Source organism: Salarias fasciatus, chromosome 22 (assembly GCF_902148845.1).
Source record: "Salarias fasciatus chromosome 22, fSalaFa1.1, whole genome shotgun sequence".
Classification (NCBI taxonomy): Eukaryota; Metazoa; Chordata; class Actinopteri; order Blenniiformes; family Blenniidae; genus Salarias; species Salarias fasciatus.
The window spans coordinates 1511624-1525271 of NC_043765.1; the positions used below are offsets into that span (position 1 = coordinate 1511624).

The window sequence follows — 13648 nt, forward strand, 5'->3', positions numbered from 1 at the left end:
TCAACCATTATTTCTCCACATTCCCTCCAGCATGGCAGTGGGTTTCCGCTTTGTCTTGCTTTCTGCTTGGGTGTGATAAAAAAGTTTTTCCAGCAGAAATCTCTCCAGGTCCAGGAGTTGGTGGACGATAGTTGTATTTCCCAAGTTTGTTTCCACATGTCTTCTGATATCATTATGTCCAGTTCTTTCTCCCACCTTTGCTTAATATAGTCTGTATTGTCTTTGTTTAATGATGTAATGCCTTTATACAGCTTATTGATGAGACCTTCTGTGTTTCCTGAATTATACGCGTCTATGAATATTTTTATGATAGTTTGTGTCTCACAAGGGTTATTGTTTTTAATTTCTTTGCAAAAATAATCTCGCAGCTGTAGATATCTGTAGAAGTCAAATCTGTTTAATCCATATGTTTGGCACATTCTGTCAAATGAGATCAATTGACCTTTTTCAATAATATTGCAGAATGAGGTGACACCGGCGTAAGTCCATAATTTATAGCTGCAATCTTGTGATGCCGGTTTAAAGTCGGAGTCGTATGCTGGCCATCTAAGAATTTTAATTTCTCTGTGGAGTTGAAAATGCTTTACAGTGTCTGCCCAGACTTTAAGTGAAAGGTTAACCCAGTTACTTGTTGTTTGGAATACCTCTTTCTCCTTGTCTATGCGGCCAAGCACTGACTGTATGGGTGTGTCTGTCAGACTCAGCTCAAAATTCTTCACTTGGCTACATCAGATGGGTTACACCAGAATACAAGTGGTCTTAGCTGGGCTGACACATAATAATCTCTTAAAGACGGGAGAGTCATGCCCCCCCCCCCCCCCGTCCCCCGGCAGCAGAAGAGTGGCAAACCTCACTCTTGGCCTTTTTTTTTCCCCAGATAAACCTGGAAATATGTTTGTTCCAATCCCTAAATTGTTTCTGAGGGATCTCCACTGGAAGTGATAAAAAGAGATATAATAATGTTCATTTTAACTGCTCTAATTCTGCCGCCAAAGTCCAGGGGGAGCAGGCCCCAGCCATCAAGATCGTTGTATATTTTTTGACTAATGTCTTTATAATTTATATCAAATAGAAGGGACAAGTTTTAGGGATATTTACTGCGAGATATTTGATATGGGGGGAATGCCAGTTAAAACTGTATTTTTGAATGAGTTGTTGTGCAGGGGTATAGTTAAATATCATAACCTGAGTTTTGTGTACATTAAGAGCATACCCTGAATATTCCCCGTATGTTTTCAACATTTTCATCAATAACAGCACACTTGATCCTGGGTCCCTTAGAGTTACCAACACGTCGTCTGCGTAGAGACTTACTTTGTATTCATCGCCGCCCACAATTATACCATTAAGGTTTGATTCCTGCCGTATCATTTGGGCAAAAGGTTCAATAAATAAATTAAGTAGGGTAGGGCTAGCAGGGCATCCCTGCCTACAGCCACGCTGGAGAATTATGGAGTTAGAAAGACGACCATTTACTTTTATTCTTGCAGTAGGAGAGGAGTAAAGTGCCTGTATGCAACGTATAAATTCTTCATTAAAGCCAAATCTCTTCATTACAAGTAAGAGGAATTCCCAACCAACGGAATCAAAAGCTTTCTCAGCGTCTAGACTAAGGACAACAGAACTAATTTTTCATTTATTAATCTGCTCGATAAGATGCAATGCTCTCCTTATGTTATCCTGAGTTTGTCTGTTTTTTAAGAACCCGGTTTGGTCCTCATCGATTAAAAGAGGCATTACAGATTCCATCCTTTTGGTCAAGACTGCAGCATATAGTTTATAGTCTGTGTTCAAGACACTGATGGGTCTATATCCTTCACAGTCAATTCTATCTTTTCCTTCCTCAGAGATGACTGATATGTAGGCCTCTCTCCAGGATGGAGGAGGAGGAAGTGTTTGAATTTTTCATAATTAAAAAAAACAAAAAAACGATTTAGTCTGTTTGTTTTGTTCATGTTCGTCCTCCATTGAGCTTCACACACCCAAGTCTGTCTTCTAAAATGGTTTTTCAACTGCAGCCTGCCAGGCGGCGCTCAGGGAAAAGCCACCCGTGGCCTCAGGAGGATGCATACACACATTTACAGGTACTGTGCACACACACACCTTTACATACATTCAAGTAATTGAGCCAATCACAGCTGGGTGATTCTCTGAATTCGGTGCTCTTTGAGCTCTCTGAGTGTTGGAAAAAATATTCCACAAAAAATTGTGTTTCTAATAATTGCATCTGATGAAGGCATATTTGAACCTCAGAGAAAATAGGGATTCCCACCTTAGGCATGAAATCCAAGTGAATGTGAAATATTGATTTAAAAGGGACTGGCTGGTTTAAGAACATGTGCAACATTCAACCTCGTAACGGCGCTTCAACCCTGTAAAAGTGTTTTTTGTTACGGGGTTGAAGATTTTAGCTAAAAGTAGTCACACATCCACATTAGCTCGGGTGTAGAGCATCATATACCATGAGGAACACAAGACATTGATGTATTTTACCAAAGCAATTATTTGCTTTTACTCAAACAATAGTAAGTATCATTTATGTAACAGAGCTGAAAGGTTGAGCTTGACGATGTCAATCTGATGATAAAAACAATTAAATATCACAAAGAAAGTATGCTAACACTTTCCTCTCTTAACAGAATGTGCGGGAAAATGATGAGAGATGTCACTCTCTGGATGCTGAAGAACTTGGGCTGAACCATTATTTTGAAAAGGGGGGGGGTTGATATGGTGTTACGGGGTTGAACAAAACTGAGGGACATGGTTAAATAAAGCCATTGTATACATTTTTTATGTATTTTTCTTATATTTCTTTAATTTAGGTAATCATAGACAGGAAAATTATTATATTAGCAACAAAAAAATACAGTTACTGGATATTTTTATTTGGTTTATATTCAATGAAAAAGTAACTTTGGTAAGTGGGGACATGTACGTTTGGCAGACCTCTCGGCCTCGACAAGTCATAACATTTTTCTAAACGTAATGTTAAAAATATTTTTGTGTGCTATAATGCAAATACACATGGATCCTTCAATTTCTTGATTTAAAATGCTTTTTGTGATTCACTTTATATGAAAATCTTCGAGGTAAAAGCGTGGGACACCAAGGTGCACGAATTCAGAGAATCACCCAGCTGGTCTTCGGTGTGATGTCACGGTCCGATGGCCAATGAAAAGAGTCCAATCAGTACCACAGCTGCTTTCTGTTACCATGGAAACCAGCAGTCAGTGTAGAAGCCAGATGACACAGAGACGCAGTTTACTTTGAAATAACTTTATTACATGAAATGAAAAGTTGCTCCAAGTTTGTCAGGAAAAAAAAATAAAACGTGTTTTTTGTGTCGTGTTTCTTTCAAGAGTTAAAATCACCAACAGCAGTTCGACAGGAGGACTGAAAGCAGACGGTCTCACTTCACTTTCAGTCTGTCGTCCCTTCAGAGCTGCTGCAGGTTCAGCTTCTCCACATCCAGCAGGCCAGAACACTCTCTCTCTCTCTCTCTCTCTCTCTCTCTCTCTCTCTCTCTCTCTCTCTCTCTCTCTCTCTCTCTCTCTCTCTCTCTCTCTCTCTCTCTCTCTCTCTCTCTCAAGCCCCTTTCCCTCTAAAAACTCGCAGGTAGACCCGTGTTTTTTTTAACACGTGTGACACTTTTTAAAACGTTTCTAAACACGGGTCGACCCGCTAACAGTCAGAACTGCCTCCTTTCCCACCGCCTGCAGACCCGGGTCTGGTCTCCTGCTGGCAGTGTTGCCAACTCCCCAGTAAGAGAAGTCGCTATTTGCTGTCCTAAAAGTCGCTAGAAGTTGCTAGATGACGTCATCACCTAATTTGCATAATTGTCCATTTGTATGTAATTGTAATGGACACTGTAGGAGAGAGGAACAACGTCGTGGGAGAAGCAAGAAGTCAGATAAAAACACCCTAAATATGTTTAGAACTACAAATGAACTGACAAAAGTGCGACAGTGAAGAAACACTGAACATGATGTCCGTCCCGCTCTGTGACCCAGGACGGGAGCAGCAGCAGATTTGCGCATGCTCGATTCATGTGAAGTGTGGACGTGGTTGTTCTCCTCATAGATATATATAGAAACACTAGATGGCTCATGCGCGCTGTAACCCAATGGGGACTAACGTCGTCACATGGCGGCCATCTTGGTACAGGGCCGCTCGCTCACTCATCACATTAATGTCAATGGAGCGTCAACTTTGAAATAGCTACAGATTGCTCAATTTTCAATCGATTTTCAAACGACTTGGTTTGTTATAAACGTCAGACATGTAGGCATTTAACTGCATGCAAAAAGAAAAGTTGTGATATTAAAATTTAGTCTGCATCATAGCAACGTAACATTAGTTATAAATCAAACTGTCTGTAAATCCATGAAGAATTCAGTGAGTTGAGTATTTTATTTAGTGTAAATCACTCACCTTCCCTTAGATTACGCAGAGCGCCCCAGAGGGGTCCACTGTCCTAAGATGGCCGCCAGTGAACGACGTTGCTGACTCCGCCTTAAGGCATCTAGTTTTTATATGATATCTATGGTTCTCCTCTCTGCTCTGACTGCAGCAGGGGGCGCTGCTGAGACTGACCGCTTGTGAGAGCTTTGGGACGGGGGAGGGGCTCACGGCAGCACCCGCTGCTCATTGAGGACAGCAATGAGACGTCCTGTCACGTCTCCAGAGCAGCAGAAAAAGTCACTAGATTTGTCGCAAGTTGCTTTTGACAAAAAAAGTCACCAAGAGGTTTTGGAAAGTCGCCAGATTTAGCGACAAAATCGCCAAGTTGGCAACACTGCCTGCTGGCGAGCCACGCCGCTGTGTTTTCCCGCGCTGATGGTGTCCCACGTTGATGACATCATCAGCATGACGGAGCACAACGAAAGTAAACAATGCAGCGGAACACAGGCCGTTACCTGTAGACGAGTCTCCTCTCCCCCACGGATCAGGAGAAGCTCTCTGGTCTCGCTGTCCTGCCACTGCTGGGTCGTCTGGATGAAGGAAATCTCACACTGTGTCCAGAAACAACAGCTAGCGCGCTAACGTAGCCACGCTACGTCGACGTCATCAGGTAAGTTCCCGGATGTGTCCCTGCCACTAAAAGCCGATAGAAAGCCGACCCGCTAAAAACCCGGATTGACTGCAGAGTTTAAAGACCCGGGTCTAAATGCCGATTAAACCCTTTGACACTCCCATGAGGAGCCGATTTAAACCGGTTTTTGGTCAGTAGGAAAGGGATAGCCCCTTTTCTCTCTCTCTCTCTCTCCCCCTCTCTCTCTCTCTCTCTCTCTCTCTCTCTCTCTCTCTCTCTCTCAATTCATAAGTAAAATTTAACAAAATATCATTTTTAAAAACGTGTAAACAAGGAAACCAAACAGGTGATTTTAAGAGTGTAAACAAACAAACACAGAGTGTGACGAGTGTGATGTCATCACTGTGCACTGGGCATGATGTCATCACTGTGCACTGGGCATGATGTCATCACTGTGCACTGGGCATGGTGTCGTCACTGTGCACTGGGCATGATGTCATCACTGTGCACTGGGCATGATGTCATCACTGTGCACTGGGCATGATGTCATCACTGTGCACTGGGCATGATGTCGTCACTGTGCACTGGGCATGATGTCATCACTGTGCACTGGGCATGGTGTCGTCACTGTGCACTGGGCATGATGTCATCACTGTGCACTGGGCATGATGTCATCACTGTGCACTGGGCATGATGTCATCACTGTGCACTGGGCATGATGTCGTCACTGTGCACTGGGCATGATGTCGTCACTGTGTACTGGGCATGATGTCATCACTGTGCATCGGGCATGATGTCGGCTGTATCCGAATGTCCACACTATGTCCTAACTCCACAGTAGCTCCACAGTGCTGGACTACACAGTGGGCTTTATAGAGCCTGAATCCGTTGGGATTCGGACTCGCAGCTCCCTACTTTTTCCCTCAGTGCTGATCGTGTGACCTCCGGCCGGTACCATGGTAACCAGACACTTTGTAATATATACTTTTTTAATGTGCTCTTATTCTGCATTTTACTTTCCCTGTCATCTTTATAATCATTTAAGAATAAATAAAAATATATTATTAAATTATTCCCGGCTCACGCTGCTGCTTTTCCGCTATTTTGCTGGAGATTCGTAATGCACCATGGGTAATACGAGGGGGGACCCAAGAGAAACTGAACTGTGGTTATAAATTGTTATTTTTTAATTTTCACATTTAATCAACACTGTCGCCTTCCCAGTCCTCTCCTTCGGCTTGAGTCCAGCGCTGCAGCCGGGTTTCCACCGCTCAGAACAGTCAGCATGCTGCTGCGGAACGGTCCCTTTAAGAGCTTCTTCCATTTTTTTTGCACCTCTTCCACGTCATCAAAGCTCCGCCCCTTCAGGTCCTGCTCATTCTTGTGAAGAGACAGAAGTCTGACGGGGCTGAATGGAGGGGATATGGCGGATGGAGCAGCAGGGCCATGCCGTTTTTCATCAGGAGCTGTTTTACCGCAGAGCCCTGTGGGTAAAACAGCCCCCCCCCTCCCACAGCGCCGCCGCTCCAGCCGGACCGCCTCCCGCAGCGCCGCAGCAGGGAGGATCTTCCAGACAGCCTCCATCGTCCTCCAGCTGCCGTTCAGCTCCTGGCACATGTCCACCCAGCCTGGTTCTGCTCCTGGTTCAGAGGCGCCGGAGCATTCTGGGATTTTTCGAAGAAGGGGGCGGGGCTGTAGTAACATAAACACTGGCTGTGAGCTGCCTGTGTGTCTTTGGGAGGTGAAATGTTTCACAGTTATGCTGAAGGCTATCCTATAGCGACATATAACGGCCAAGAGTCATTCTTGGTTTTTTTTATAACCACAGTCCGGTTACTTTGGGGTCCCCCCTCGTATAGAGCTGTCAAGGGACCATTGATGCTCACTGCTTTTCGAGATGCATTGTGGGAAACTTTTAGTGCCCTTATTTTTTACTATCTGGACATTTGGACAAATGGAGTCTTCACTATGTGGTGTCCTATAGAGGAAACAGTGTGGACATTCGGACAAAGCCTGTCATCACAGTGCACTGGGCATGATGTCATCACTGTGCATCAGGCGTGATGTCATCACTGTGCGTCGGACGTGATGTCATCACGGTCAGGGGCTGGAGGGGGTACAGGGAGGACACGCCCACCCGTGGATGGAGGTGCATCACAGAGAACATGGGGTGGTTAGCACCTCCCACCTGCAGCATGAGGGGGGCGGGGTTCATCACAGTGTGGGCGGGGCTTAGCACGGTGGGGGCGGGGTGAGCGTAGCCCACAGGGTACAGGGTGCCGCTGGAGGCGGAGCCTGCAGCAGGTAGGACCACCTGGACGAACTGTCCGGTCTCTGGATCCAGCAGCGTCTTCACCTGGGGCTGGGCCGGCGCTTCCAGGTAGAAGCACTGCCTGCTGTTCTGGTCGACCATCAGGCGAGGGGCGGAGCCAAAAGCTGCTGCAGGTGTTGCAGCAGACCCGGTGACATCGACGCCATAGTCCCCGCCCACCGGTGCCGGTAAGAAACCCTGAAAGCTGCACAGAAGCGGGTGCTGGTGTGCCCGGTGTCGGGTTGCAGGTGTCCCCGCCGGTCCGTGCCCCCCCTGGTCTCCTGCGGTCCCGGTCCTGTCCGGCGGGCCCGGGACGGTTCCTGTCAGCCGGACGGGAGCAGGAAGCTGCGTGGCGACGCAGCTCAGCGGGCCGCGGACGAGGCGAGGCGGTGGAGCGGCGGCGTAGAAGCAGGGCTGCAGGGTCTGCTGGGAGGACGCCTCCAGGAGGGAGCTCTGGTCCCGGGCACAGGCAGGAGGCCCAGGCTGCGCCGGTCCAGGTGGACCGGGTGGGCTGGGTGCCCCCGGTGGGTTGGGCACCCCCGGTGGACCGGGTCCCACGCTGCATTTTGATTGGCCCCGCCCTGTCAGGTCTCTGCTCGTTGAGCCTGACGCCGCGTTGTTGACGTCATCACTGCTTCCTCGTCTGATTGGCTCGCCGCTCCGTCTCCGCTCCAGGACTGGACGGCCGGATGTGGTGTGGGACTTCTTGCTGTTTGGTTGAGCGACCTTTGGATGACCTTTGACCTGGACCGCCTGCTGATAGGAGGGGGGTGGGCTGTCCTTCGGACCAATCGCCTGTGAGCTTGTGGAAACTGGAAGGCCGGGGGTGTTTTTCAGAAGACTCCTCACGTCCCTCACCACGTGGACTGGACCGCTCTGGGGGACAGACGGGGGGAGGACAGGTGAGTTCTTCAGGTGCGCCGTGGTCGTTCTCTCCACCTGCATCCTCTTGGACAGAACGCTCCTGATGAGGCTGGACGCCTGCTTGGCTTTGGTTTCGTCCAAAGACAAAGATTTCTGCAGCCGTCGTCCTCCAGACAGAGACCCTGGAACCACAAGAACCAGATCAGACAGAGACCCTGGAACCACAAGAACCAGATCAGACAGAGACTCTGGAACCACAGGAACCAGATCAGACAGAGACCCTGGAACCACAAGAACCAGATCAGACAGAGACCCTGGAACCACAAGAACCAGATCAGACAGAGACCCTGGAACCACAAGAACCAGATCAGACAGAGACCCTGGAACCACAAGAACCAGATCAGACAGAGACCCTGGAACCACAAGAACCAGATCAGACAGAGATCCTGGAACCACAAGAACCAGATCAGACAGAGACCCTGGAACCACAAGAACCAGATCAGACAGAGATCCTGGAACCACAAGAGCCAGATCAGACAGAGACTCTGGAACCACAAGAACCAGATCAGACAGAGACCCTGGAACCACAAGAACCAGATCAGACAGAGACCCTGGAACCACAAGAACCAGATCAGACAGAGATCCTGGAACCACAAGAACCAGATCAGACAGAGATCCTGGAACCACAAGAACCAGATCAGACAGAGATCCTGGAACCACAAGAACCAGATCAGACAGAGACCCTGGAACCACAAGAACCAGATCAGACAGAGACCCTGGAACCACAAGAACCAGATCAGACCATCACACAGACCCTGGAACCAGCCAGTCTGTTACCATGGCTGAATGGAGGCGGAGCTTCTCTGCACCTGTTCCTACCTTGGCTGGCCCCGCCCATTAGGCCGATGACATCACCGTTGCTTGTCTGGTGCAGAGAGGCGGGCATGCTGTGTTGCCGTAGCAACAAATCAGCGCGAGGACAGACAGCTGAAGTGTCATCGTTAACTCCGCCCACTTCAGCAGGTTCACGTTTCACCTGCACAGGTGGACCAGAGAGACAGATTACCAGAGAGACAGATTACCAGAGAGACAGACGGACAGAGAGACAGATTACCAGAGAGACAGACGGACAGAGAGACAGACGGACAGAGAGACAGACGGACAGAGAGACAGGAGAACGCCGTTTTCACCTGCTCAGCGTTCTTCTTCCTCAGCTGAATCTGCCGTTTGGGAACCATCTTTGGGACCGCCCCCTCAGGTCCAGTCACCTGCGCCACAGAACGCCTGTTTCAGTGAAGGCGTCCCTCCGCCCGTCCACCGCCTCTTTGACCAGACGGCTGCTTCTACCTGTGTCGCCATGGTAACGTCGATGCACTCGAAGCCGCTCTCCGGGTCCGAATCCTCGTCCTCTGACTGGAGGATGACGGACGGCGAGAAGTGGAGCGAGAGGTCTTCCTCGGACCAGTCGCTCAGGTTGTCCTCGTTGTCCTCGTCGTGGTCCGAGCGACAGGTGGAGCAGACGTCCAGGTAACCCGCCTCACCTGAGCCTCTGTCCGCCGGGGGGGGAGAACATGACGGGGGCGCTTTGTCCTCCGAGAGCCGCCGAGGCAGAACGTCCACCTCGGGACAGCGGTGGGCGCTGAGGAAGACCCGCCTCCCCCCGCCTCCGCTCATGGTCTGAGACGAGACAGGAAGCAGGACACAGGTAGCACGACACAGGCCGTGGGAAACAGGAAGTAGGAAATAAAAGACAGGAAGTGTGTTGACAAAATGTAGGATAACAAAATAATAGACAGGAAATGTGAAATGGGAAGTAGGAAAAAGGAAACAAATAGTAGGAAACAGGAGACAGGAAGTGGGAAACACAAGGTCAACAATTTGAGCAAAGAAATGGGGAGGAATTGGGAAATGAGAGACAGGAAGTAGGAAATAGAAAGAATGGGGAAGTAGACGAGGAAGAAGGAAACAGGAGATATGAAAAAGGAAACAGTGAAGTATAAAGCATAAAGGAGGAAACAGAAGACTGGAGTTTAGAAACTGGAGACCAGAGATGAGAGACGAGAAACCAGAGAATGGAAAAATCAAGCAGAACACTGGACTAGTTAGAACAAAACAAGAAATAAGAAGCAGTAAACAGGAAGTAAGGAATGAGAGACAGGAAATTGTAAATAGTCGTCAGGAAGTAGGAAAACAGGACAGAAATTGGGAAATGGGAAACCAGAGGTTGGAAATACTAAGTTATAAAATAGGAGGCAGGAATTAGAAAACAGGAAGTTAACTGGAAGTAGGGACTGGAGAACAGGAAGTAAACAGGAAGTGAATGATAGGAGGTGGGAAGAAAGGAACATGAGACTGGAAAGCAGGTAAGTATTGACCTCAAATCACAAACACGTCCAAAGTTTTTGCTGCTTCAATCAGAAAATGAGAGAAACTGAGGAGGTATGGGATCACTCTGATCTCGGTTACTGCGGATCGGATCGATCCTCATGGTGGATTCCATCGCGTGAACCAGCTGGTCTCTCGGTTAAACAATACAAATCATCGGATCTAAATGAAAGTTGTTTTTTTTTTACCACAAATTGTCTCAAATCCACTTCACAAGCTGCAGGAACAGGATCAGGGCATCCGGGCTCTCATCCTGGTCGTGGTTCTGATCCTGGTAGAGTCGAGACTGTCGGTCAGGGTCCGGGTAGAGCGGAGACCGGCAGACAGGGTCCGGGTAGAGCTGAGACCAGTTGTTGGGGTCCTGATCGAACTGAGACCGGTTCTTGGGAATCTGGTCCAGAATCCAGGTGGCTAAAGATGAGAAGAAGCAAATATTTCCTGGTTTTCTGGTTCAGGAAAATTCCGATCCTGGAATGGTCAACTGGTTCAAAGCATGAGAGAGAGAGAGAGACAGAGAGAGAGAGAGAGAGAGAGAGAGAGAGAGAGAGCGGCTGTCCAACAAGAGAGAGTGATACTGACAGACTGCAGGTCCAGAGGGAGGGAGAGAGAGAGAGCGAGAGAGAGAGACAGTGAACGAGTGAGAGAGAGAGAGAGAGAGAGAGAGAGAGGGGGGCTCAGTGTCAAACTGCAGTTACTATTTTCAGAGGTGACTGACAGACGAGGCTGTAGCTCTCTCTCTCTCTCTCTCTCTCTCTCTCTCTCTCTCTCTCTCTCTCTCTCTCTCTCTCTCTCCCTCTCTCTCTCCCTGTTTTTCTGAATCTTGCTCGGCCCCAGAAACTGACCTGAGCCAATAACTAACTATTGATAATCACCAGTGTAGGAGCCAATCAGCACCGGTTGTAGAAAAGGAAAGTGATCATTGCACGGCTGGTGTTGCTACCCAGACAGGAACCACGGTTTTGACCACCGTCACTGTTGCCGTAGCCGTTGCCATCACCATTGCCTTTGCTGTTGCCGTGGCCGTCGTGAATGATGTGTTCGGTTAGGCAAGGTTAGGTAAGGCTGACATGTTGGATTTTTGGAGCCAGAGACAAAAAAAAGACAGCGAGGGGGCAGGGCCAGCGAGGGGGCGGGGCCAGAGAGTGACAAGGGGCGGGGCTGACATGGCCCAGGACTGTGGTGTTGTGTGACAATGTGATGTTCTGCTGTGAACTGCTTCCATGGTGTTTCAGATCATTTACTTGTCAATAATAAACGTTTACAGTGTTTATGCATTTGACCAGAACCACCGGGAACATCCGCCGCCGCACCGTGCCGCCCGCTAGCAGTGTCTTGGCTCTCTTTGGGGATTCACAGGCTGGAGGGATCGAGGAGGGAAGCGCCACCGGGCCGTCGCTCAGCAGTGACAGCAGCTGCAAACGGCGCTCTGTCCCCGGCCAGCCAGCACGGCCAGCCAGGCTAATGGGGCTTCCCCCGGCCGCTCACGCTGTTTTCTCCCGGGTAGAAGCGCTTTCTCCCGGCCGTTCATGTTGTTTTGTCCCGGCTAGCGGTGCTAGCTTCCCGGCTGTTCATGTTGTTTTGTCCCGGCTAGCGGTGCTAGCTTCTCGGCAGTTCGTGCTGTTTTGTCCCAGCTAGCGGTGCTAGCTTCTCGGCAGTTCGTGCTGTTTTGTCCCAGCTAGCGGTGCTAGCTTCTCGGCTGTTTGTGTTGTTTTGTCCCGGCTAGCGGTGCTAGCTTCTCGGCTGTTTGTGTTGTTTTGTCCCAGCTAGCGGTGCTAGCTTCTCGGCTGTTTGTGTTGTTTTGTCCCGGCTAGCGGTGCTAGCTTCCTGGCTGTTCGTGTTGTTTTGTCCCGGCTAGCGGTGCTAGCTTCCCAGCTGTTTGTGTTGTTTTGTCCCAGCTAGCGGTGCTAGCTTCCTGGCTGTTCATGTTGTAGTAGAGCTGGAGTCTCCTCTTTCCTGACGCGTGGAACCTCCTTAACAGCATCTCCTTCCTTTCATCTTTGAATTTCCGACTGAGGTCATTCTCAGATGCCAGCTGGATGAGATGGGCTTTCCGTTTGTGCATCGTGCACATTGTTTGTGCTCACTAAATACTTTCTTTAACGTGGAGAATGAGTTTTCGCACGTAGCAGTTGATGCCCTGAATGTCAGTGCGTGTTTGAAAGCTGTCATTACCACTGGCATGGCACTGAATAGGCTGGACTCCTTTGCAACAAGTTGACTTAAAGGTATAGTGGACGATTTTCTCAAAAGTCGAAGCCAAACGTTTGTTACTCGCTTTTTGAAAAACGCACCATCCTATCATGCTCTACTGCTCCTCCCGAGGAAACGCCTATCAATCATCGCAAGCGTTTCTCCAGCGTGACTGACATGTTGGAGGACCAATAGTTGAGATTCGCTTCACGCAATTCATTGACTTAAAACATCGTCCACTATACCTTTAAAGTCACTCTCTCTCCTTCCTGGCCTGTGCACCTGTTCTTCAGAAACTCCCGTGCAACTGTGAACTGTGCCTCAACCATGTCTGTGTTTGTCAAATCCAGTAGTGGTTTGACTTTGGCGGCTTCCAGGAAATTCTCACTGGCGGGGTCCAAAGCGTCCAAAGCTGCCATGTATTTCCCATGACGCTCGCTGAAACGTGCAGCCATTTCACTCAGAATAGAGTCAATGATGCCAAAAACAGCCGCTTACATTCTCTTTGAACATCCACTTCATGCTGCCTAAGGTTTCACTCACCACGTAATCTTGTAGCGTCCCTGGTAGCCTGCCGCTGTCGTTTTGGAGGCGCAGGCCCGTCTGCGCCATCACCTGCTGCACCTCCGCTGTCATCCCAGTTTCAGAAATTCCTCATCTGATCGCAGATCCTCAATGCAAGTGGTGGCACTTTGAATGAGTCGGACTCCGGTGATTAGATCCTTTTCTTCAGCTTGCAGCGTCCGATTAGGTGGGTCCATGAGCCTCAAAACCTTGAGCATCACACCGGTGAGAAATGTGAAGCTCCGTTCGCCTTGTGAAGACCAACAGCTTCAGTTTTCACCTCAGCACTTGCTCCTTTTGTT

At 48.9% G+C, this 13648-nt stretch overlaps 1 protein-coding gene across 1 annotated transcript; it reads right to left on the bottom strand.

The window, feature by feature from the left end:
* Window positions 1–6870: 6870 nt before the first annotated feature.
* Window positions 6871–13418, bottom strand: LOC115409719 (uncharacterized). Its single transcript, XM_030120994.1, has 6 exons — window positions 13326–13418; window positions 10807–10983; window positions 9555–9884; window positions 9398–9475; window positions 9087–9243; window positions 6871–8389 (listed from the first exon to the last, which is right to left on the bottom strand). The coding sequence occupies exons 1-6, from the start codon at window positions 13416–13418 to the stop codon at window positions 7077–7079; spliced, it is 2148 nt and encodes a 715-aa protein (XP_029976854.1). The 3' UTR covers window positions 6871–7076.
* Window positions 13419–13648: the final 230 nt, after the last annotated feature.